General features: G+C 37.0%; 1 protein-coding gene across 1 annotated transcript; it reads right to left on the reverse strand.

Annotated features, from left to right (window-relative positions):
- Window positions 1-1,089: 1,089 nt before the first annotated feature.
- On the reverse strand, window positions 1,090-26,251 carry Y-y (yellow-y). The gene is made up of 7 exons (XM_076830330.1): window positions 25,900-26,251; window positions 10,149-10,455; window positions 5,824-5,953; window positions 4,828-4,990; window positions 2,510-2,869; window positions 1,756-1,944; window positions 1,090-1,380 (listed from the first exon to the last, which is right to left on the reverse strand). The coding sequence occupies exons 2-7, from the start codon at window positions 10,402-10,404 to the stop codon at window positions 1,204-1,206; spliced, it is 1,275 nt and encodes a 424-aa protein (XP_076686445.1). The 5' UTR covers window positions 10,405-10,455; window positions 25,900-26,251; the 3' UTR covers window positions 1,090-1,203.
- Window positions 26,252-27,661: the final 1,410 nt, after the last annotated feature.

Here is a 27,661-nt window from a genome sequence, read left to right on the forward strand (position 1 = left end):
TCCACTCTTTTGAGAAAGGCATTTATTAGTTGAAGACCTAACGAATCGAATGGTATTTTTTTCAGGCCGGACCGTGGGTGGGAACGACGTCGAATTGCGATTTGAAAATTTGACATCGATTACTGTGAAGCTTATTAACAATAAACAAAGTATTCTATATACCGTTTGAGAAAGCATTCCTTCAGCTTTAAAATGAACCCAAGACAGTGGCATTATCTTTAAAAATGGCCGAGATATTACAGTTTAAGTGATGACGCGTCAGCCGATTTTGTTTCAAATTTCGAAATTTTTACATTAAATATTTCGAAAACTATTTGACATAAGTGGTAATTTTGAAGAGAATCGGTGAAATTAAACTTTTCACCTATTCGTTTTGACATGGAATAGCTCATACATATCGGTATATCTGACCCCGACCTTAGATAACAGGTCGCGGTAACGCAGCAAGTAACAAATGCGGACGTGGCTTTAAAGGCGCATTTTTATATGCTATTAATATGGATACAAATGACCAGCGGCCATGGCCGTGATGGAAACACCGGTTCCCGTAAGATCACCGAAGTTAAACATCACGGGGCGGCGTACTGGGGAAAGATGGGTGACCATCACCTATCTCCGGTGCGTCGCTGCTGCTGGGACCCGAAGGAAAGAGGGGGAACAAAAAAAATGGGACTTATAGTTCGTTGGGCAATATAAGCGAAAAGCTTGAAACGCCATCCTGTGTGTTAGAAACACACAGGAAAACAAAAAATACAAATACATATTGGATACTAATACCAGCGGCGGTAGCCGTGATGGAAAACATCGGTTCTCGTTAGATCACCGAAGTTAAGCATCACGGGGCGGTGTACTGGGGAAAGATGGGAGACCACCTCGGTCCCGAAGGAAAGAGGAGGGATAAAATAAAATGGGACTATAGTTCGTTGGGCAATATAAGCAAAAATTAGCTTGAAACGCCATCCTGCTTAAAACACAGGAAAACAATAAAAACAAGCAACAATGGATACTAATGTTAAATTGAGAAAAGGCGAGGTATAGAAAAAGAAAATAAGCGTTATATACATGTTTCTTTTGTGCTTTTTATTTTGATATGTAACAAATCAATTCTGATCGTAGCTAATCAATATTAGATGTTTATTACATATTACAGTAAACGTAGAGTTTCCTGCATTTGGCTCTTAGGTTTATAGACAAAAGTTATATTTACCACCAAACAGAATTACTTATGTATCCCCAAGGTGAATTTTCACAAAGAGTGCCTGCAATCGCATCTCGAACTGGTACTGTGAGTATCCGGAAGTTGACGTCGGTGTAATTTAAAGTTGACATTAAGAAAACAGGCATTCGATCTGATATAATCCACAACAATCCGCGATTCACCTAGAAATAATATTTCGTTCTTTTTTAGTGCGACTTACTTAATGCGAAATGCAGAGTTTTATACATTTTTACTGGTAACGAGGGTGAAAAAATAATATTATGTAATATTTTTGATGCTTTGAATCTGCTATAAAAGGTAAAATGTGCACAAATTATATTCGTTTAACTTGTATTTAAGAACATTATATGTATACCAACTATCAAAGCATTGCGTGGTTTGTTATAAGTAAATTCATTTGAAACTTTTATTATATTAATAACGTTTAATAAGCTTTTTATATAAGTGCAAAATATTATTTTACGTCATTTATGTTTCTTAAGTCGAACTGAGGAGCAATGGATGAATCGAATATCTGGATGAATAAAGTGTCTTACCTTCACATCTGCTGGGAATATCATAGCATCATCGTGTTTGGCAACAACTGCTTGATTTTCAGGTGCGTATGGCAACAAAGAGTTCCAGCAGCCCACTGCATTTTGATCAATCAGATTGTAGAATTGCAGGCCATTTTCGTCCATGATGGAAGAAGTACAGTGTCCAAGTGCTCCTCTTTCAGGAAGAACCTAATGGTACCGATGATAATCAGCTTTCTCATAGTTACAACTGTACTTTTACACGTGAAACCATTAAATTATAAAATATAGGACAACTTAAATGATTATTAGAGTTACAATTAATTAAGTAGTAAAATCTCAGACACTCTAATAGTATTTAACTTTGAGGCACTGCAGTTTAATAAACGTGTAAACACCTATACACACGTTAGAACGCATTTCTAAATATAAAAAAAATTATGCTACTTTGTAACTTAAAAGTTATAGAATTGTGTGTGGTTGCAACACAATTTATAACTTCGAAATAAGATTCACACTCTGAACGTAATTTCGCTGCAAAGTTATAGTTCCTTATCTAGCTATTCCATAAACATAATTCACTAAGAATGCGGGAAAAGAATTGTTCACATTCATAACGTATCAACAAAAATAATTTCCTGAAAGCAATTCGCGAATATACAAAAGAGCTGCCAGCTTGTACGGATATCCTGAATAAGGTAAGCGAAATTACAAGCAGGATGGTCGAAAATTAATCCATTGTTCCGTGGTTGTGTTGTTTCAACGATGCGCTTACCTGGAATTCGTGATAGCTATTCTGAGACAATTGCTCATCCCTAAGAATTCTCGTAGAAACTGCAAACTCTCTCCTGCTGCTAAGAGGATGGAAGAACAGTGTCCTAAATCCGTTTACAGCGATTGGGGACAGGCTCATGCCAAAAATCCCTTCCTCTCCCCATTGGAAATTCAAACCGCCAATGTTGTAATCGCCAGCCAAAGGATCTGGCATGAAATAACTGTGCTCGATCCGCCAGGATTTGTTTTGCTCCCAGGAATAAACGATCAGGCCATATCCTAACTCGTCCGACATATAAGCGAATGCATCATTGCAGCCACCTTTCCCCAAATCGACGGCAATGTTGGCGATGAAAGTATCCTAGGGCAGTATTTTTATCAAATTAGATATGTAAGGCAATGCGTTTTAGAAATGAAAATTCAATATTAATGGTAATATTGTCAGAAAGTCATCTCGTGACAAGTGCAGGTAAGATTAGACAATATTAACCCTCGGTTGTCACATCTACTTTTTCGAACGTCGTTGTCACACTGGGTCAATTTCACCCTGCCAATTTTCAAGAGTTGTTATTTAAAAACTATTTGCTAAATTAAGTCTCTAAAATTCTGAGATAAAGTTTGAACATTGTAGAATATATGCCCATCGTTGAAAGTTGACATTTGAAGTGTCGTCATGCTTAAAAAAATTGAAGCAATAAGAGTTCCCACAAAAAGTTTTTTGCTTAAAAATTTGACCCAGTGTGACAACCGAGGGTTAACAATAAGATGTATCTAAATATTTCGATGAATCTGTAATTACTTTAAATTATTCTTTTTTCCAAATTTACATGAGCTACTAGGGTGCATAAGTAGTCTATTATGGTTATTGACTTGAATCGATTGTCACACAAGCCAAATAATTGTTGTAATTAGTATTCAGTAGCTGAAGATCCAGGGGCGGATTTGGGTATACGCTAAGTAGGCTGCAGCCTAGGGCGGCAAATTTTGGGGAGCATCCTATTTTGGGGAGCTGCAAATTTGCGGAAGCGACAATTTTTGCGCGAAAGAAATTGGGGAAGGTAAACACAGAGGCTTGAGACAGCTTTAAAAACAATTCACTGTTTTTGTCATGTAGCCACATTGAATTAATTTTGAAATTGTCTCGGCTCTTTGAAATTAAAATATTTGATGATATTTATATCATCGATAGGCGCTCGTTAGCCACAGAAGCTTGATACAGCTTTAAAAACAATTCACTGTTTTTTTCATGTAGCCGCATTGAATTAATTTTGTAATTGTCTCGGCTCTTTGAAATTAAAATATTTCATGATATTTATATCATCGATAGGCAGACGCTCGTTAGTCTAGGGGCGCCAAATCTTCAACCCAGCCCCTCTGAAGATCATTACGATTTTACAGAAATTCAAATCTATCAAAATAGTATTATTGTTTATCATATTAATGTCTCCACTGATATTGCATTTTGCGAAAGGAATGAAAATGTTTAAGTGAAGATATGTGTATCCACACAGCACTATAGCATTGCAGCAACGTCTCTGCAATGATGCGGTGCAAGATTGCAATGTTGCACTATAACATTGCAGAGACGTTGCAGGTTCAGTTCTATGTCCGCCTTCGCAATATTGCAGGTGTGTATTTTTGCAGGATCGTTGCCACTCCAATAATGAACAACAATATTGCAGCACCGTTCCTGCAATATTGCAATGCAACCTGCAAGATTGCAATGTTGCACTATAACATTGCAGAGACGTTGCAGGTTCAGTTCTATGTCCGCCTTCGCAATATTGCAGGTGTGTATTTTTGCAGGATCGTTGCCACTCCAATAATGAACAACAATATTGCAGCACCGTTCCTGCAATATTGCAATGCAACCTGCAAGATTGCAATGTTGCACTATAACATTGCAGAGACGTTGCAGGTTCAGTTCTATGTCCGCCTTCGCAATATTGCAGGTGTGTATTTTTGCAGGATCGTTGTCACTCCAATAATGTACAACAATATTGCAGCACCGTTCCTGCAATATTGCAATGCAACCTGCAACAACACAATATTGCAGCAACGTTCTTGCAACAACACAATATTGCAGCAACGTTCCTGCAACAACACAATATTGCAGCAACGTTCCTGCAATATTGCTGCAACGAAGTGTGCTGTATGGGTATCTGCTAATTTATATTTTATTTCATGTTATGTCACTCCTTTAGCGAGTAAACAATAATAGACTTGTCATTATGTAAATTATACTGTATTACTGTACAAAAGCGGCATCGAGTCACAGCTGCATTTTGCAGTCACATCATAGATCATACAATCACATACCATGTTTATATCTTCAGCTCGAAGTCTATATTGCCTTATAAGTTTATCTGTCGTTAGATCGAAGACATTCAACGTGTAAGGGCAGGCTTGTATTGTTGTATTTCCTATGCCTAGAGTGCCAGTATCCAATACCCAAAGCCTGTCACATGTGTCTGCGTGTATTCTGTAAAAATGCAACCAAAGCTACACACATTTCCTGTTTAATCAAAGGTTGTGCGGTGCACCATGTAAAAGTTTTATCTAATTAACATCAAGTGCTTTGGAAAATTGTCCACGACATAAAATATATGGAAAATTGTGATCCAAACAATTGTCTGTTTGTAGATGAGAAACAGTGCCACGTGAAAGACACGGTTATAGTGCCACAATAACTTCTTATATGTTATTAATTTAAAAACCATTGATGGTAGTGTTTATATTCTTTTTAAAATAAATTCGGACAAAGAAATGGATTTTGAAATATGCTATAATAAATTATTGAAAACAATCAGACACTAATGTAACTTTCATAAAAAAAGTTGAATTATTTAACAAAACATTAGCCGTAATATAACTTAATATAGTTTATATTCATAAACAAATGGTAGAGAATTAAGTTATCATAGATTTTAAGTGGATTTATAAAAATTTATAGTAGTATAAGTAAAAACCGAATCCTTATTTGTTGCCAAGTTTAGCAGATGTCAAATAAAATTCCAAACAATAAATATCACATAAATTTCCCAAAAATTGATATAAAAATAATAAATATGTATGAACTGTTGATGGTCCGACCTAATGTTGTTTTTGATATATTTATATGAATTTTCTACGATATTTCGAGGAAATTAGAAAAAACGTGTAACTCCAAAATTGCATATACCTACTTACAATAATATCACGTCTTTTCTTAATATTCCTATTTAATGTGAAATATAGAAAACTTCTTGACATATTTGTATCGATGTTTTATATCGATATTTATATTGTATAATCCTTAAGGTGAATTGTACATACCTGTAAGCAGTAGTGATTGCGCTCCCACAAGCCCCAGCTTTGTTTTGTGCCCAATTGGGATAAGGGGTGAGTTTGGGTGAGCCACCCCGATTTGAATCAAGTGATATATAATTCAACGTTGCCGGAATTCCTAGGATTTAAAATTTCTCAATTTACACAATTTATTTCTTCATTAATTGGCACACATAGGTACTTCAAGTTCCTATATTCTATCGCATTTACTCATGTATGATTACATTGTTAATTATTAAAGCAATTACACAATGATTTAGGATTCTGACATTTCACATTAAGGGAAGAGATAAAGTTTACAGTTAAACATTAGTTAACTGTTGAAAACAATATATATTAATACATCTGTGATTCGTTTTAGATCAACGCGAGATGTAGGCGGGTAATAAATAATTGATTAATATAAAATTGCGTTAAACATTCTATTTATAATTTCTAAAAATTTATAATTACCAATATAGGTGTGTAATGTTTTCGTTATATGAAAAAATATGTACAATTGTCAAATACCTAAGTATTATATTTTAAATAAATATTCGTATTGTATTAATAAACGCGGTTTTAACATTAGAAAATTATGTCACCTTGTGTGTGGACAAGTGATTGTCCGCGTGCTGATTCATCAGAAATATCTCAAGGTGAAAGTATTTAAAAAATATCTAACATTTCGCTACGAACGTTAAATCGCGTGTCTAATCACAAGGCACTGACCTCAGGTAATACTGAACGACATTTAACGCATATAAATTTCGTGATGTACATGTTGTCCAGCAGACTGACACAAAAGGCAACAAGATTGATAATACTATGATAATGATAACAAAAATTTTGTGACATGTCACCTTCGCGTGACCAAATTATCATTGAATCAGTTACACTAGAACGGTGTTTTAACTTTCTGTATTCGCATGACATGTCGAAGTACGTTCTGAAAAAATCTTTGACACCTTTAAAATTCCAATAGCAGTCAATATAACTATTAACATCTGGCAACTCAGTCTTAATATAACTGTACCTAGTAATTTCAGTGATTTGGAAATATATTTGTAATTCTACTTGCTGACAAAGGCGAACAATTATTCGTTAATTAATATTTGTATGTAACTGATATTTAATTGTTTTAATAAATTAATAAATATAGCAAGTATCAATTAGAAAGTGTTGCTGATGAAAATAAGTTTGTGGAAAGTTATGCGTAATGAATGTCCATACATCTATTTAGCATATTTTGTTACGTTCAGAATTAGGTAACGTTAAACCGTATAAATTGAATCCAATAAATCGCAAAAATTTAATACGTAAGTGTGGTGCTAGAAAAATCGTAAGCTGTTTCGTTACGCTACATAGATATGTAATTTTAGATAGATATGTATAAATGCAAGTTTTAGACCCGTCCGTGATATCTAAAATTTATTAACGTGCGGATTCATAAATAATGATTTATTCACGCTTGAAGAATTCCTTCCTACTTAGTGTTATTTATTTCGGAATCATAGTACAATCATAGTTTTTGCCAATAGTTTTTAGAAATCTCAGCATGCACTTTAGAACATATATAAGAATTATTATGTATAATACAAATTTTTCTGTCGAATTTACCTGCGTTTCATACAAATGCATTTAAAACATTTTGACTTACAGTCAAATGTTTTTAAATATTTAACTGAATGTTAAAATTTCGATTGCTAAATTCGATATTCATAAATTAATTTTAATAAGGAAGTTACCCACAAGTGTCAGGTTTAAAAATGCTTGAATTTTTTTTTAAAAACCACGTAAACATTTACACAACGGTAGGTACTATTCCGCCGATCGATGAAATAAATGAAACAATAGATGTTAAACGAGGCTAATAACTTCGAGTTATTCCCAATAAAACCTTGAAATTCATTGACTTCATAGAACATAGAATTATTACTATTAAATTTAAAAAAACTGAATTTTTACTTTCTTAAAGATCCTACATATATACTCCCCACCCAATGTAAATTCGCTTTCCCTTAATCTAAAAAAAAACCCTTTTGCTTTCACGTATCAGTAGTGTACTGAAGTACAAAAACCACACAGAATGAAATAAAAACCTCAAAGTCAAGCATGAATTTAAAACTGTACACAAAAGTGGGCAAAAATTCCCAGTGGCCAATTGTTAGAAAGGAAAGGAGACGAAAACGAATGAAGGGAGAAAAACCGAGTATCGATATGAAGAAGGGTTGAGGCTCAAAATGTGAAAGATACTACATGGTGTGCCACTGATATTGTCGGCGTTTTTTTTTATTTTATACACAATGGCTTGGCGCGCGCCATCGCGCATAATAAACATACAGCATTAAGAGCAAAGCGAAATAGGAAACAAGAGAGGACAGAAGTGAATAAGCCCATTCACCCCTAGTTCCCTTCGGGACCGTGAAGTTGGTAGGAGGGTTTTAGTCGCAGTGGAGGAGGAGGTCGACGGAGACAGAAATGCTCTATTGAAATCGCTCACACGGTTTTCGGTACTTTTTGTCGCGAACCGGAAGTTGGCCAGACGAGATTCGGGGCGAGCACCGCCCGCGGTGATTTTCTCTACAATATGTTTGTAGCAGCTTCCGGTTTCTGACTCAAGATTTTCGTTTAGATTTTCGGTTCGTCGCACTGTATTACACAGTTCGACAAAATTTCACTTTTTTTCGGACTTGTAACATTCAATAGCCGGTTCTTATAGATTTTTGTGCGCTGGAAACGAATCCGCAATCCGTTTGTCGCCACCACCCTCAGTTTTTGAGAAATTCGATTTTGAAGGAAACTGCAAATTTTCAACTTTGAACATCTTTTGTGGCGAAATGGTAATAGTTATTTGGTTGCTCGTTGCGTGAAATTATTCTATGCACCCATTTTTTTAGGATATTTTTCAATTTATTTCCAAAATTAAGGGTCTAGGAGAAAATCTGACCATTCCACGCGATGCAGCAGACAATTTTCCTTCGGAAAGCATTAACAGAAGTTGTAACTCACGTTTCGTTTTCAGTACAGAAGCGAAATAGTTTGGCAAAACGTGCGGCGCTGACAGTGGTAGTCACGCGCGTTAAGCGATTGCGTGACGCTGAGCGGCAGTGTATCGCGCGCCGCCGTTGACAACCACTGTCGACGGCGCACGTTTTGCCAAACTATTTCGCTTCTGTATTGTAAACAAAACGTGACTTACCACTTCTGTTGATGCTTTCCGAAGGAAAAATGTCTGCTGCGTCGCGTGGAATGGTTAGATTTTCTTGTAGACCCTTAGTTTTAGAAATAAATTTAAAAATATCTGCAAAATTGATGCATTTCGGATATCCTTTTCCCTTTCATCGTTGTTTATATATATTTAAATGTTAATAATACAATAATAATTTATATCGTTGTATTCCAGGAAGTTCATAGAATAATAGGACGGAATAAGCAACCGAATAACTATTACTGTTTGAACCCAAAAGATGTTCAAATTAGAAAATTTGCATTTTTTCAAAATCGAATTTCTTGAAAACTGAGGGTGGTGGCAAAAACCATTCGCGAATTCGTATTCAACGCACAAAAATCTATAAGAGACGGGCATTGAATGTTACAAGTCCACATGGCTGTTGGATAGTGTCACAATTAAACTGTTGCGTGAGTACGACTCCTCCTTCGGCCGAATCGTTTATTGCTAAATTATTTACTTTATTTAATCCAATATTATAATTGGGATCATTTTCCCCTTCTAGAGGATCCACATTTATAAAACCTGTTGGAACAGTGTAATCTTGATGAAAGTATCAGTTTTCATTAAAATTTTGAAAACTGTTATTTATAAATATATGAAAAAATTTCTTGGACAAAAGTTGTACTGTTTGACAAGGTAAAAATAATGCCAACGAAAAAAGTTTTTTCTGAAGGTCAATTTTTGAGATTTCAAGGTCATGATATTTTTTGGATTGGTTTTACATTTTGATTCAATATTGTTACAGAGCGTAAAAAGATAAATTCAAATATACATAAACATGTATATTAACGATATACTACAATGAAGAAAAACGAGTTACAAAAATAAAATATTTTCAAATTTGATACGACACAGTTTCCTGTTGTTCTATCGACTTCAAATTTTTACACACACTATTTTTTCATTCAGTGACACCATTCTAGGGGTGTCCCGAAAAAAATTGAAAGTCGAAAAATAAGGTGTACCCTACTGAACATGCAGCAATGATGATACTCAGATTAATCATTAATGTCATAGTGCATAAGAAAATAGTATTACTAACTGTTCAAGGAGAAGAAATAATTTTATAAGAGAATTCTGAATTATTTTGACGACTCACCATTGCGCCATCTTGGTACAGTGACAAACAACTTGTTTCTCCAAATTTCAATGCCAACGGGCAACGCATTCTCTGGAATAAACTCTCCCTTCATCATGGCAAGTCTCCTGCTGGTTTCATCCGGATAGGCGAAATCCATCGTTCTCCAGGAAAATCTTTCCAGCAGTGGAGCTTGTCCGAACTGCGAGCCCCATCTCTGAACCCCATTAGCACATTCCAAATACAACAAGCATAGGAAAAGTAATCCGCGAAGCATTTTCACTGTAACTTGGGATGTCTGCCTGTCTATCTAGTGGTATACATGTACCTAAAAAAACAAACAAATTGTCCAATTTACAATATTCATTCGTATTTCAGTAATCTCTATTCTTCTTTTAGCTTTTCGATATTTTTATTTAGCAATTATTTGTTGAAAATTAATGTATACATACGTTCCAGAGGACCGAAAAATAACAAATACGTGTTTTTTTTTATTTTGGTTCGTTTGCGTATTTAGGGGGTGAAACCACCCATCAAAGTTCATAAGAAGAGATACAAATGTGCCTATTGTTAGTTTAAGAATATTATATAATTGTGTTGAATAAACCTTGATATGAATTTCATTTGCTTCATGACTTGCTGTATGGATGATGTTCTTGTCGTCAGTGACTTTTGTAACTCTTCTTATGAACTTTGAGGGGTAGTTTCACCTTCTAGGGCCAGATCCACACTATCGGTCCGGTCACGGTCCTGTCTCGATCAAAATCACATCCCTGAGCGCCCACACCCGTCCGACTTGATAGTGTGGACGCTCACAAGGAACACTATTCAACTGATGATGGAATGGCGCACATTTTTTATATAGATCGAAAGTATATGTCAGAAAGGTCAGAAAGATGTAAGCTAAAGATGCTCCCAAAAGCTGGTCTGACCTTGAAAAATCGACAAAGGTGGAACCGCGGAAAGAAGAAAAATGAGGGAAAGAGAATGACAAATCCGTGTGTTGAAATTTAATTATCTCTATTATATGAAAATACATTATAGTAAATGAATGATAATAGATTAATGATAGATAGTAATTAGAACAAATTAATGATAATAAATGATAATACTAATGAAATCACAACAGTGGGTAATATTAACCCTTAACTGGTATACTGTTTTTGGCAAACGTGACTGGTATACTGGGGTCGTGGCAGACCCCAAATAAAAAAGGACATAGTAATTTGTAAAGTCGACAACTATAGCAACCACTATGAATATTTTCTTCTTAGGGAATGTAGAAAATAATAGAAGCGTAGAAAGTTAAACTATTATTATAAAATTAATTAGAAATTCAGTTTACTTAGACAACCGAAAATTGTACATCGAACTTTGGGTGCTTGGGGTCACGAGCGACCCCAGGATACCAGTTAAGCGTTAAGCATTACATTTATGATAATCTTGTCGACAAGAAGGTTTAAAAAAGTGATTGAAGCAATAATAAATTTGACTGCAACGAGCGAACACTGTTTATTTCATACCTTCATCAACGAGACAGTCTAAGTCTAAACATGTCACTGACATCATTAGTATTATCATTTATTATCATTCATTGTTTCTAATTATTACCTATTATTAATGAATTATCATTCATTTACTATAATGTATTTTCATACAATAAAGATATTTAAATTGGAGCTAGACAGATTTGTCATTCTCTTTTCCTCATTTCCCTTTTTCCCCTGTTCCACCTTTGTCGATATTTCAAGGTCAGACCAGCTTTTGGGAGCATCGTTAATTTACATTTTTGTCACCTTTGTGACAAATACTTTCGATGTATATAAAGAAATATGCGTGGTTCCATCATCAATTGAATAGTGTTCCTTGTCAGGGATATGATTTTGATCGAGACTGGGTCGTGACCGGACCGATAGCGTGGAACGGGCCTAAATATTCAAAAGGATCAAAATAATAAAACACGTAGGTAGGTATTTGTTATGTGTCGGTCCTGTAAAACATTCGAAAACCAAAGTAGTTTTCGGTGGCGGACATCTGAAAACCTCTCCTTGTCAGACGTTCGTTAGGTATTATGTATATATATATAGTCATGATAATTGGCTGTAGTTCTTTATGGCCCCAGTGGCCGATCGATACGAGGTTTAATGGTTTTTTTTTTAAATGTTCATTACAGGTTCAGATAAAATAGTTGAAAAAGCAACCTGCACTAATTTCTTAGCTATTCCGACCAATTGCAATTTTTTTTCAAACCGATGAACACGTTACCTAATAAACTATTCCTTCTAGCTCCTCAAAGAAGCTCAAGTCGATTGGATCAATTTTAAAAACGTTATTCCCTTTTAAAGGGTGTCCCAATACACAGGCCCTGCACTGTAAATAGTATCGACTTCATGAGTATGATTTATCAAAGCTTTACAGTTCCTAAAAATACAGTTATTTTTTAAAAGCACCTGCATCATTAACCGCTCGTATTAAAGTTTACCTAAACTCGGAATCAAGACCCTTAACCGGTTAATTAATTAATAAAGATTGTTGGGACTCCTATAAAATACACTGAGCTGTTACCGCCTTGTTAATGTATTCTCAATAATAATTCTCCGACTATGAATCCATGATTTATTATAGCTAAACCGGTTACTCGCCCTGACTGAGTCGCAATGATTCGGTTCAGGAGTCCTGTAGCATTTCCACTGTGCAAACCTGCAAGTCATATTCCGTGGGCGGGTGCGGTAGGGAAAACAGCATTCTTTTAACGAGAAAAATTTATTTGTAGCGCCTTTCACATTTTCGTAAAAAATAGGTGATAGGTGCATATCTTCAAGACTTGTACTATGTAAACAAATTCGAAATTAACAAATTAAAATAATGACTTGACGCTCACCTCCCCCCTGATTTCACATGGACTACCTAATATTCCAACCTGCTTAAAATAATAATCGAAGTTTCGATACTTTTTGAACACGTCATAAATAAGAGATCATTGAAAACTCGACGCAAGGCACACCCTAGAAATAATGTATCTATGCTATGATTACACACCCTTGGGACACACATTCGACAGCATTCACAGAACAGTCGGTAGTAAATTGTATCGTATAGCATGTAAACGATAATCGATGTGAGTTAGCACCATCGTGCAACATTTCTACTCCAACTTGACATTCAACCATTAGGGAGTATCGCTGAAAGCACCATAGGTAACTGGCGACGTCTGCGAACTGTTTTCTCTTAGCTCGCTCAATACAGCGATTAAATGTTCCTTTTTGATAGTTTACGACTTGCAGCTAAGCTACTGTTAGGACCAGTGAAAGTGCTCTTAGTTTATCTGATAGTTTATCTGAACCGGTTAATAGATTAGTGTCCGGGTACACAGGGTGCGGCCCCTCAAAGTATTCCTGCAGGTACCTGAATGTTTCTATTAGTTTTTGAACTTACGAAAGTGTGACTACAATGAAAGTTGCTCAGAGGGACAAATATGATAATAGAAAAATCATTTTTCAAGGGCATCATTGTTCCCTTTGCAAAATGAACGATATGTTCTTTTAAGTAAAAAAAAGAGTTTAAAACAGAGCTGAACTGCGGATATTTATGTACATCAGAGTTGGGCAAAATGTAGTCTAATTACAAATAACAAATTACGAGTAAACTGTAATTGTGTAATTAATTACACATTATTTTCTGTAATTGTTAATTTAGCTAGTTGACCACTTGGTTTTGTTAACTATCTAAATCAACGATTACTGAAAATAATGTGTAATCAATTACACAATTACAGTTTAATCGTACTTTGTAAGTTGTAATTAGATTACATTTTGCCCAACTCTGATGTACATGCGTCATCAAATTTTTAATGTGGAAGACAATTAATTATAATACACCTAGTAACAACTTTGCCATTTCTACGTGACTTTGTCTTACATTATTTCCCTCTATTTCAAATCAATATTCAAATATCTGTATCATTGAGCATGCTTTGAATTTCTCTTTCACTTTAGCGTTACGGAAATATATTTTGTATGGTTTACTGCAGTCCCCTTTCTCGCTAGAGATAGTTCCACCGCCGCAAGTTTCCACATTACCGATTCCAATTTACATACACCGGTTTCGTCCTCTTTTTTTTAATACCGTCTAAAGCATGGTCTGCTTGGAAAAGCCTTACTGGCGAGTTCAACTACCTACGTAGTTGGCTCAGGAGGAAACGCGCGCTCCTTCTTAAATTTCTTCTTTGCCTGTCGTATCCTTTGCTAATTACAATTTCGTGACTTCCAATAAACGTAAAGGATACATTATCTTAGAAACTAAACTCACAAACTATGATCTTAAGAAGAATGATCTTTTTTTAGAGGTGGAAATAATTATTTCTTTAGGGGTGACTTTTGTGTGTTCGAATACAGTGGAGACTTTTCGATGTAAGTATACCTTTGCGTGTTCCTCTGCATGTGCAATGTGGGTAGGACTAAGGTTAACAAGTTAGCTAAGTATTGTACCAAAGAGCAGATTTGTAAATGGAAGACCTACTCTCCTCCGCATTGCCATTTATTGGCACGTCTCGGCTCTGTTACTCGGTAGCGTCTCTCAATCACACGCATTTCCATAAATGATCTTTCCTTAAGGGGGTATACCCGTTTGAACCCTCGGAAAATGTATACATTTTGTGGATTTTTTTACAAGTCAACGGTTTGATGCAGATTTCCCGTTTTTTAACTATGTTTACATAGTATTATGAACTACTTATAAAAAAAGTTTCAGTTAAAAAACTATTGTTTTTCGGAAGTTACGGATACATGTCCGAAAGTCTCTCGATTTTAGACGGCTAAACGGTGGCCCTAAAAACTCGCGCTACGTTCAACCAATTTACTTTAAATTTTGCATGCAGAATCATAATAAGATTCCACATCGTCCAACGAAGGCGATTTTGAAAATTTTGAAAAATAAAGAAATGGTGAGAGATCAAAGGTAAAGTTAAATTTTTCTAAGAGAAAAATCCACCTTTTTCCTTTATAAATAATAAACGGGGAATCGAAATAAAAAAAGCCTTCGTTGGACGATGCGGAATCTTATTATGATTCTGCATGCAAAATTGGAAGTGAATTGGTTGAACGTAGCGCGAGTTTTTAGGGCCACCGTTTAGCCGTCTAAAATCGAGAGACTTTCGGACATGTATCCGTAACTTCCGAAAAACAATAGTTTTTTAACTGAAACTTTTTTTATAAGTAGTTCATAATACTATGTAAACATAGTTAAAAAACGGGAAATCTGCATCAAACCGTTGACTTGTAAACAAATCCACAAAATGTATACATTTTCCGAGGGTTCAAACGGGTATACCCCCTTAAGCGGCACGCGGATTAGCCCGAGTCTGACTCGGGTAACCAAACCGTACCAAAGTGCACCACCCCGACTCAGACTCGGGGTAGCGTTTTCCTTCATAACTTAACCCTTAACTGGTATCCTGGGGTCAGTTATGACCCCAAGCACGCAAGGTTCGCTGCAAAATATTTGGTTGTCTAAGTTTGTAAACTGAATTTCTAATTAATTTTAAAATAATAGTTTAACTTTCTACGTATCTATTATTTTATGCATTATCTACGAACAAAATAGGTATTCATAGAGGTTGATCTAATGTCGACTTTACAAATTTCTGTGTCCTTTTTTATTTGGGGTCTGCCACGACCCCAAGATAACAGTTACGTTTGAAAAAACAGTATACCAGTTAAGGGTTAAGAACCAGACATCGCATTAACACGAGCCAAACTGGAACTCAAAGCTAAAGAACTATACTTTTAAGTAACATTAACCACACTAATGGAGTTTTTTTTTTGCAAAGTTGCGTTCGTTTAAATATTCTAAAAGAAAGTGATGTTTTGAAACCTACAAAGAATGCGAGACGTAGGACTTCACTAGTTACGTAGATTAAAAGTTAAATTATATTTCAGTAGTTCTTGCGGTTGCTGATGTTAAAATTGTGACCGTTGTAGCAAGGTCTACAGGAGTGAAGCCCAGTTTCTGTTTTTGCAACGATGACCACAAATTTTGAAATCAGCATCTTGAAAAACTATTATATAAACTGGAAGTAAATGTTTTCCTCCGCAGGAAAAGTTAGTCCATTTCGATACCGAATTCTGCCACAATACAGGTCCGCAAGACAGTTAATAATACAGCGAAATTTGATTTTTTGTTATGGAATCAATAATATTAATATTTATGTGAAATAGTTACTTTTCCAATTAGATACTCCTCTATATGTCTCTCCATATGCTTCTCAACATTTTATAGTAGAAATTAACTATTCAAGAAATTAACACAGTTTTTAGCAATATTGCTTGCAAAGTAAAAGAGACAATTTCCGTTCAATATTAATAAAAGATTATTATTCTATAAATATTTACGTCCCTGTACACAGATTATTTTGCAGATGTTTATTGTAAGTAACTAGATAGAAAGTTGACACGTGCCAAAAAATAGTAGGGGGAGATGCAAAGTATATGTGGGGTAAGTTGGGTATAGTTCGACCGCCGGGAGAGTCCGGCCAGTGTTGATATTTTAAGACTGACGCAAGAGAGGGCACTGTGCGTCATTGATACAAAAGAAATGGATGCGCTTGTTGTTGATCTTGCACTGACCATTGTCAGGAATCCATGTTCAAATTATAAGAAACACTTACGACTTTATGCGAGTCTGAAAGTTTTTAGACCAAGTTACAGTGCTGATGATATTTGAGAGACAGGTAAGTTTATTTACACTATTCCGATATTGGGGGATATAATATGCATAAAACTACAGTGTCACCCCAACAATAAGTGTGTATTTGTTTCTAATTTATTTTGACAAGGTGGTTGATCACTCCCTTGAATATGGGATAGTCCGACCACATTAGTTAAATATACAGTGTGTCTGAAAAAGTGTAACTATCTCGGAAAATTGTTTCAGACGAAAGTTGTAGGATGTCAAGTGGGACATAGCATGCTCGTATTTTTGATTTCTTATTCTTGTCACTGACATGGAAACGTTTTCTAAACACTACCTCTGCATGTGTCTTTTTTACTGTAAACCCATCTTCAGATTCAGAGAGCGAAAATTCCACTCTTCAAGGTAGTGATGTGTCGTTAAAAGACTGGGACGAAAACGAATGCGTGGGATGCGGAGAAAACTATTTCAATTTCTCGAAAACCGACGAGTGGATTAAATGTGTGGGCTGCAGCCGTTGGTTTCGTGATACTAGATGCTTCAAGTACAAGAATGTTTGCGATTTACGTGGAAAACTGAAGAAGAAATAACATATTAATTAACTTCTTCGTGTATTACACTTTTTGTTATTTTTCAAGGTCGGTCTCACCCGTAGTGGGTGGACGCTCTAACCCCGTCATGCGGGTGAGACCGGCCAGTTGCAGTGCCAATGTTTTTGGTTGAAAATGAAAATAAATATTTGAATTTATCGCACACTATAATTTATGTATACTCTAAATTGCTTGGGCTTTGCTTTAAATTTTACAAAACGACAAAAATGTGAAAAACAACGATGCTACAATTTCTTTTCCAAAAAGTGGTTGAACTATCTCAGACTTACAATACAGCTTTGCCTCCTTATGAGTACGACGCTCCGGGGACAAGTCGTACCCTTATTAAAACGGTATGCTATTCGGCTTGCCTTTCTTCTTTGCTGTCTTCTTTCAGCAAGCTGATGCTGCTGCTATCTCGACCGAAATGTATGGCTTATCGATGTCACGTGCCCTCTCGCTCATTCTCACGACTACAAAAGGTGTAGCGGGGTTGGAACGTACTTTTAACGAAACAGGGGCCTCGTACTTATAACGGGACAACGTGACGGGCTGGTGTTTCGCGAAATATAAAAATGCTTATAACTGCAAAACTAAGCATTATCCTGGAAAACTGTTCCACATTTTTATAAACACCCTTTATATGTGTATTTGATTAACCGTGACCGTTTTAATCGTTTCCAACTGGGTTACCACAGAGTTATGGAAATATGCCATAAAAAAACTTAGTGTATCAGTAGTATCCAATTATCACAACGATACGTACTTATCGTTGTACATATAGAGAAAGTGCAGTATATTTGGAATACCAGTTTGTGTAAGACGAGTAAAAAATTACGGAAGCGGGTGGGAACAGATAAAACTGCATAATATCATAGGGAAACTATTAAACTTTTATATTTCAAACTCTCAGTAATAATAGAAAAGAAAAAGTAACTGAAACTTTGGCCTAAATGAAAAATGAGAGTGAGTATCGATTTCGTTAAGGTGCAGGTAATTTGGAATACCGGTACTAGAATTTACCTTCGCTTTATAAACTTAAAAAAAAACATGTAGATAATAAAATTATTTGCTTTTATGATTTAATCAGGCTCAAAAATCACAATATAGGAATAATTTTAGGTAAATACCTATAAATTTTGGCGCTGGCCAAAACCGACGCGGCGCACAGTGGGGAAATTTTGTGATTTTATGGCCGAAACTGCAGAAATGAAAATTTTTAATTTTACAAATTTAATACAAATGTCAATTGAAGAAACATGTCCATTTCCGTGGTCAAAACCTCAAAACTTATTTTTAATATATAAAATTCGGCACTTTTACGTTCTAATATATCGCAAGTGCATAACGGGGCTAAAGGCTCTCGAGAGTTTCGAGGCTCACCAAAGTTAGTCAAGCTTCAATCGACGAAAGTACGAATGAATACAAGAAAATTATTCATTCCCATGATTGAAATAATTCAATCATTTCTCGGGTTATTCTTATTCATGAGTATCGAATAAAATGTTCGCCTTTTATTCGAACTCAATTTTTTTTATTTGAAATAATTTGTTGCCCCTCTCTGGTAGACATACAGTAATGCCTTACTAATATTGAAAGAAATGGACTCCTCAATATGGACTGAATCATCCCCACCACTTCAGCCCGGATCAGCGCTGTGCACGATTCGCTGTCGCTCGACGCACAGTGGGGAAATTTTGCGATTTTATGGCCAGAACTACAGAAATGAAATTTTGGAATTTCACAAATTTAATACAAATGTCAATTGAAGAAATATGTCCAATTTCGTGGTCAAAACCTCAAAACTTATTTTTAATATATAAAATTCGTCACTTTTGCGTTCTAATATATGAGAAAATAAATTATCCGAGAAACAGCACTTACAAAAATTACGAACGATAAATTTTTTTTTATTATTTATGTTTATACACTTTTTTCTTTGATAGAGCATGCCTCTGCTACAGTCCAGCAGGGCATAGCAGAAGGGTTATCGCTTCTGACGACAAACAAACCTACATAATACAAACAATCAAACAGAGCATCGAAGCTGAATAAAATAGTTTAAAAAAGAATAAAATGTTTGTAATGTATAACATGTGAACCAGTCTCGGTCACATGTATGTCGTATGTTAGACAAGACACACTGTATCGTGTTTAAATAAATGCATATAATTACAAGATTAGCAACTATTAGCAATTAATAATTGCATTTATAGAATCAAAAGAGTCCAACGTAGAATAGGAATGAAAATCATTGCAGGATATTATGGGATTGATAACTATTTTATGTATTGAAAATTCATTCTTATATGAAAAGGTTATTTCTAAAACACTACTTTAAAAATTACAAAAACATAATTATTTTGAGGACAAAAAGATATCTTACGCACCACCAGGAATTGAATCCATGCCTTGAAATTATTTTCAGATCTTTGGATAACACAATATAAGTGTTTGACGCAACTTGAAAATCTGCGAGTCTATGCGAGCTTTGCATTAAAACATTTAACAGTAAAATTGGTGGCATTTGATGCTCATATTAGTTCTTCAATTGACATTTGCATTTATTTCGTCGAATTCAGAAATTTATTTTTGTGGTTTTGGCCCTAAAATCGCGCAATTTCTCCACTGTGCGGCGGTAGCTGTTGCGCGTGAAACAAAAACATCGCCAAGCTTTGGACTATTCCAAATTACCTTCACCTTCGGCATTCCGAATTAGCAACATGGCATTGCAACCTAAAATTTCATGTCACGATTTCTATTCTTGAAATTATCGCAAAACTGACGCGGAACTATAAAAGGAAAATGCAAATGAGTAGATTAAGTGTTTAACTCTAAACATCTTTGAACCATGATTGGAACGATTGAATACTTGCTGAAAAAGTTTTGCAGCTTGACGCTTTCTTATTCTGCAGATTAAGACGAAAATGTCAAAATAGCGGTTCATCCAAAAATATGATTAGTTAACAGGTGATTAGCCCCTATAATAATCCACGGTGTTACAAATTAAATAGCGTTAGTAGTTTATTACATACTTCGGTATTCCAAATTACCAACAGTATTCCAAATATGCTGCACTTCATCTGTATAATAATTTTTAATCTACTATTCAAACTATTACATCTATGTAAATGGCAACGCGGAAGGCATATTTGAGGATACAGTGAACGTTACGTTAATCGTGCTACCAGTGAATGCTTTCATTGTTTCTATATTTTGTATGCGTTGCATTTCTCTCAGAGAAAGGTAATTAGCATATACTGCAAATTTTCCTTACTTTTGATAATCACGGCAGCTTGATACGAATACGGGCGTCGTATAAAACAGGTTTATGCAAATTGATCGAGATTTCCCTATGGCAGTAGATAATAAAGAGAAGCGAATATTTCGTTGTTTATGTTAAAGTTAGATGAAATCTGATGGAAATTTCTCAAGGCAACCTTTAAATGCATTCAAATTATTTTAAACCAAAATTAATAAATTTTTATAACAGAGTTTTACAATGATATTTAATAAAGTGAAAATATTCGTAACAGGTTTGCTAATTAGATTAGATTGGTGTTTGTATTGCGAAAGATTGTACTGGATTGCCTAAATGCATCTGTACTAACTATCTGTAATGTGATTATTAGCAGACATATTTGGCTTGATAAAGCACAGGATAATGTACATTCTCCATACACGGTCTGATTCAATGAGGCTCTGATGATTTGCGTTATAGCATTCCGGAAATTGCACGTGCACGTGTAAATTTTGATCCCGCGGTACGCACGCGTACAACTGCGTCCAGTTACATTCCATTTCGCTAGGCACTCTCGCAAAGAGAAATGAATAACAGCACGTGCCTGCTCTCCCTACCGTCTTACGTGTTGGATGGAATTATTACTGGAAGTTATAGGTATACGGCTACGGTGAAGGATACCGAGCACGACGGCGTTATAGATCAACTCTGTTCAATAGTCACCGTCACGGATCATCGTACGTTTTAATTGAACGATTAACTGCCTTCAGCCGTCTATATCGTTGATAATTAAGTCCAGGAAGAGTGTGTATTTCTCAATTGTTTAAGCTGAAATCAGACGGCTCGTGACTCCGCGAACTGGCTCGGCTCATCTAGCTCAGACGTGGTGAACCTGGGCGAGCCGAGCCATGACCGGTCAGACGGCTCGTGGCTCCGCGAACTGGCTCAGCTCGTCTAGCTCGGACTTGGTGAGCCTGGGCCAGCCTAGCCATAACCGATCAGACGGCTTGTGGCTCCGCGAACTGGCTCGGCTCGTCTAGCTCAGGCGAGGTGAACCTGGGCCAGCCGAGCCACAAGCCGTCTGATCGGTTATGGCTAGGCTGGCCCAGGCTCACCAAGTCCGAGCTAGACGAGCTGAGCCAGTTCGCGGAGCCACGAGCCGTCTGACCGGTCATGGCTCGGCTGGCCCAGGCTCACCAAGTCCGAGCTAAACGAGCTGAGCCAGTTCGCGGAGCCACGAGCCGTCTGACCGGTCATGGCTCGGCTCGCCCAGGTTCACCACGTCTGAGCTAGACGAGCCGTCTGACCGGTCATGGCTCGGCTCGCCCAGGTTCACCACGTCTGAGCTAGACGAGCCGTCTGACCGGTCATGGCTCGGCTCGCCCAGGTTCACCACGTCTGAGCTAGACGAGCCGTCTGACCGGTCATGGCTCGGCTCGCCCAGGTTCACCACGTCTGAGCTAGACGAGCCGTCTGACCGGTCATGGCTCGGCTCGCCCAGGTTCACCACGTCTGAGCTAGACGAGCCGAGCCAGTTCGCGGAGTCACGAGCCGTCTGATCGGTCATGGCTAGGCTGGCCCAGGCTCACCACGCCCGAGCTAGACGAGCTGAGTCAGTTCGCGGAGCCACGAGCCGTCTGATCGGTCATGGCTAGGCTCGCCCAGGCTCACCACGCCCGAGCTAGACGAGCTGAGCCAGTTCGCGGAGCCACGAGCCGTCTGACCGGTTATAGCTCGGCTCGCCGAGGCTCACCCAGCCCGAGCTAGACGAGCTGAGCCACTTCGCGGAGCCACGAGCCGTGTGATCGGTCATGGCTCGACTGATCCAGGCTCACCACGCCCGAGCTAGACGAGCTGAGCCAGTTCGCGGAGCCACGAGCCGTCTGACCGGTCATGGGTCAGCTCGCTCAGGCTCACCACGCCTGAGCTAGACGGGCTGAGCCAGTTCGCGGAGCCACGAGCCGTCTGACCGGTCATGGGTCAGCTCGCTCAGGCTCACCACGCCCGAGCTAGACGAGCTGAGCCAGTTCGCGGAGCCACGAGCCGTCTGACCGGTCATGGCTCGGCTGGCCCAGGCTCACCAAGTCCGAGCTACACGAGCTGAGCCTGTTCGCGGAGCCACGAGCCGTCTGACCGGTTATGGCTCGGCTCGCCGAGGCTCACCCAGCCCGAGCTGGACGAGCTGAGCCAGTTCGCGGAGCCACGAGCCGTCTGATCGGTCATGGCTCGGCTCCCCCAGGCTCACAAAGCCTGAGCTAGACGAGTACAGCCAGTTCGCGTAGCCACGAGCCGTCTGATTTCACCTTTATAGCGTCAGGCATCGATCGCGCATAATCGCCGCTGTTTCTCATGGCACAAACTACATTTATTTTGTGGAGAATGGAATATGGATTGTAAGGTATACCGGATGAGATATAAAAAGTTTGTACTCACGAATTCCGTGAAGAAATTTGGTTTAATTAACATTGAATGGTGTTAGGTAATCGTATTTCATATACTTTCATCACTGAATTCGTTAAATCGTGAAGGAGCTTGAATTTCATGTTTATTTTGCTCCGCGAGATCGGTAGGTAGTTTCAGTAAGAAATGTACAGTGATAATATTAATTCAGTTAGCAGACTGAATATAGAGCTCAGTAATAAACTATAACTTCGTTTTGTGCTTCTGATTTTGATTAATGATAATTGATAGTAATATTAATATTCTGTCATAAAAGTATATCCTCCACAGGCGACACGCATTTATAGGTATAGCTTGCATATATAATTTAAAGGAAGTTGAAAATTAAATTAATATGGTGAAACGAAATTTCGAATGGTCCACTCCACAAATTTATGGTACGTTTTGAACAGTTTAAGTAATTATTGTTATTATTTCAACGGGAAAAACCCTTTAGAGTACAAAGTGTTAACAGAGAAATATATTAAGACAAATAAAATAGAAATACAAACAAAATAAAATAAAACAAAACAAAACAAAACAAAACAGTCTGCTTGCAACACCGTCGAATAATACTTCTGTGACTCACAAATTAATAATTTAATAGGTACCAATTGTACCACAAATATGGACACAATTTTGGAATAAGGAGTACTTTTCTTTCCTATTTGTAATTCTCATAGCAGCAAATGATTTCAGATTTTTCGCAGTAGAATTTTTTTTTTTATCTCCTGGATGATCGCATAGCGGATGCCACTGATTTATTTACTGTCATTTGGACACATTAAAAAAAAGTTCCATTGCGTTGGTATATACAATAATTGTCAGATAGAAATTATCAAGTCGCAGATTTTATATTTCTTGATAATAGTACTGTCTGTGTAAACAGTTTATAAAATATAGATATGAAATTTAGTATTACGTTTGTTTTTATGTAATAATGTTTCATATAAAAAGGCCCTCGAAGATTTTAATAATGTTATAAGTAAGCAATCAAATAATAGAAGTACATTCTCTTTACAAAAACAAATTATTCTGCAATATACAGGGTGTATTTTTATAACCAGCCTGCATATAGCATGTCACAAAATTATATAGGTATGTATCATATTTCCTTTTACGTAAAATATATAAAATGATACACACAAAGCTATGTAAATGGAAAAACATGTCTGTGTTAATTTGCACCTTTTTTTAAATGGAACCATGTGTTTTTTTATGGTAGCTAGATCAATTTTTCGACATCCTGATTGTAAATAGTAAACTATTTTACGAGAATTTTGATATTCCGTAATGAAGCAAAGCATTCGAAATAAAAGTGTCACAGATCCTTTTGATAATTTTAAGGAATCTAACTAACTAACTGCGTATGTATATCTGACATATTATGTCATTTTTGTATAAATGTTGCTTGTTTATTAAATGTCGAAACCATGTTTCAAAAATGCTTTATATTCACATATAGAATTACATTTTTTAAAAACCATAAAATTATCAATATTTGAATTCCAACTGATGCAGTTTGTATATTCCTCTAGTGAAAATATTAATTAATGACGAAATAGCAAGCAATGCAGCAAAACTAGAATTTTTAGGGCTGTCAACGCATAATAAAAGTAAAAAGTAGTTATTGAAATATATGATACTATCGAGATTGCAAAGTAATTTTATGGTGTAGCCTGAAGGTGAGGGATTCTTCGAGTATGAATAAGGAGGAAATGCATAATAAAATTCTTTCGTACAAGGCTTCGCTTCTGAAAAGCTGATTTTGAAAATTCGTCGGATAGACGTGCAATGGGGTACAATTAATCTAATATGCCTGTCCATTAATTATTATTTCTACTTATATATATCTGTAAACACTAACAGCAACGTGGTTCACATAATTAACTTGTAATTTACCAGTGTAAATCTTTTCTATTATATTAAAATTTATTGAAAATATTGCCCCTGTCATCACGTATATATTTTTTGTTTGGCGAACTGAAGCGGCGGTAGAGGTATCATCAAACTTTTCATTTTTAAATGACTGCTCGTATTTTTATTGTAATCCAAAAATCAGTTTCAACTTCTTCTTTGTACAGCTTCTCTTCAATATTACCCCTAAGTAAAAATACTTATTCAAGCACTAACGCACAAGTAGAAATAATGAAAACTAGACAGACACATTAGAAAATCCATATTCGATTCAACGAATACCCAAAGAATCTTCAAAATTGATTTTCCCGAGAACGAATGCACGCATGACAAAATTGCGTTTAAAGTTTCGATTCATTTTTGTGTGGGAAGACTAAAAAAATATAAATAAGGTATCTAAAAAACTAAAAAAAAATCTAAACACATAACTGGCACCAGTAATTGTACACTGCTGTACAATATTAAATAAACCACGAGCATTATTTTTTATAAAAATTTAAAAAACATCGAAACCCGTGTACGTGCACTAAAAAATTCTGCGGCACGACCGCGAGCACAAATCCGCGGGACAGCTTGCTGGCGCAGCTTGTCCCGCACCAACGTTCCAAAAGTCGAAACGAACCGTTAGTTCTCCCTCGAGCTCCCGAGTAACGCTCAATCTTGAATGAAAAATTTACTTGCGCACTAACACTTCCTCCAGCTTCTTTTATCTCGAAATTAATTTCATCGCGGAGCGTGATTAAGTCGGGCCGAGCGCATGATAATTCGAGGCATCATTAATCAGCCGCGTGTCTACGCGGCGACGAGCACTCGGCCAGTTTGAATCCCATGCCCTTTTGCGAGTGACAGAATTTCGAGTATGAATCGTAGGGCTTTTGATGCACCACCCTGAACGTACCTCTTATCGACGTGACGCGATAACTGTTCCGAGGGTCGAAACCGAGTGTCGATGACTTCGCCTGTAGGACGAGCAGAGGTGCGATTTGTAGAAAGGTAGTGGCGAACAGTGGAAGTAAACTGTTGGTTCCTGCAAATCGTTACTGCTATATATGTGCTTCGTTCATGGGACACGTATCTGCTAAGCCGTTTGTGTAGAGACATTCACTCATGTGTGTGTACACTAGAGTCCTGCATCGGGTTGGTATTCGGATATACCGGATATCTGAGTTTAGCCAGCTGGTCACTTGGTGGGTAGTATTTCCCCGAGTAAAACGGAACAAAAATGCAGACAGCACGAAAAATGAAAAATAAAAAAAAAAAACTGATGACAGATTTGAAGTGGTAAACAGCAGATATCGCCTAATGCAGAACGCCAATGTACACTCGGATTCATAAATATAGTGTAGTAACATTTAATATGATCGTGAATAGATGTTATTAAACTGTGAGCTGAAGCTTTCGCACCTACATCACGAAGGAGTTCAAAGTTCTGGTATGCGCTAATAATTTTTTTAATGAATTTTATTCTGCATTAAGGTATTTTCTTGGTTTAAAAATGAACATACATGTTTTTTAGGTATAAATTATTCGTATTATCTACGGTTTTATTTGTTTAAGGTCGTAGCAATATCATTGATTATTAGCGACCATACTTGGGTTAGAGGTGAATTGTATAAATTGGGTGGTTCATGGTAGTTGATTCCACTTGTATCGCTATAATTTACATTTCTATTATATATGTACATATATGTTGTTTTAATGGATTACAGTCATGTTTGATTTTGTAAATTTATGTGAGTTATAGAACGAATTATTTCGGTCGCTGTTGGCCCGTCGCTCAACGTTACTTGAAGATTTCCTGGTGGTAATCGTTCCTGATCAAAATTCGTTTTTAACGAATTTTATCGTTCTTCACTGTGTCAGTAACCACTTCCCCCACGAAACGCTCTCAAATAATCGTAGAATTATATGAAATAAATTTTTGTGTACATTTTTTATGAATGAGAAGATTAATATTGTTGCTTCACGTTCTCGTCGCAAATCACGCTCCGTTTATCAACGGGCCTCACCCTGCTTTCGTTGTTCCTGCATTTGTCCGACGATGGCTTGCTGAAAACTCGCAAACATTTCCTGAAGCGATGAATCTCCATTCGTACTAGAAGAGGACCGCGTACAGATCTTGGATTCGCGTATCTCATCTTCTGACACCAGTGTTGGGCCGGAGTGTTTCCTCTAGGGCTGTTCGAGTACTCGATTATTCGAGCAGCTTGAAATTCGGACCGAGCCGAAACTCGGTTTCCGAGCCAAGCCGTGTACTCGAAGAGAACCGAGTACTCGCGATTTTTCGGGCGGCTCAAAGAGAACCGAGTACTCAAAGAGAACAGAGTACTCGAAGAGAAACGAGTACTCGAATTTTTTCGAGTGACTCGAAGAGAACCGAGTACTCGCATTTTTTTCGGGCGGCTCGAAGAGAACTGAGTACTAGAATTTTTTCGGGCGACTCGAAGAGAACCGAGTACTCGAATTTTTTCGAGCGGCTCAAAGAGAACCGAGTACTCGAAGAGAAACGAGTACTCGAAGAGAAACGAGTACCCGAATTTTTTCGGGCGGCTCGAAGAGAACCGAGTACTCGCATTTTTTTCGGGTTGCTCGAAGAGAACTGAGTACTAGAATTTTTTTGGGCGACTCGAAGAGAACCGAGTACTCGAATTTTTTCGAGC

This window comes from Andrena cerasifolii, chromosome 2, assembly GCF_050908995.1.
Source record: "Andrena cerasifolii isolate SP2316 chromosome 2, iyAndCera1_principal, whole genome shotgun sequence".
Taxonomy (NCBI): Eukaryota; Metazoa; Arthropoda; class Insecta; order Hymenoptera; family Andrenidae; genus Andrena; species Andrena cerasifolii.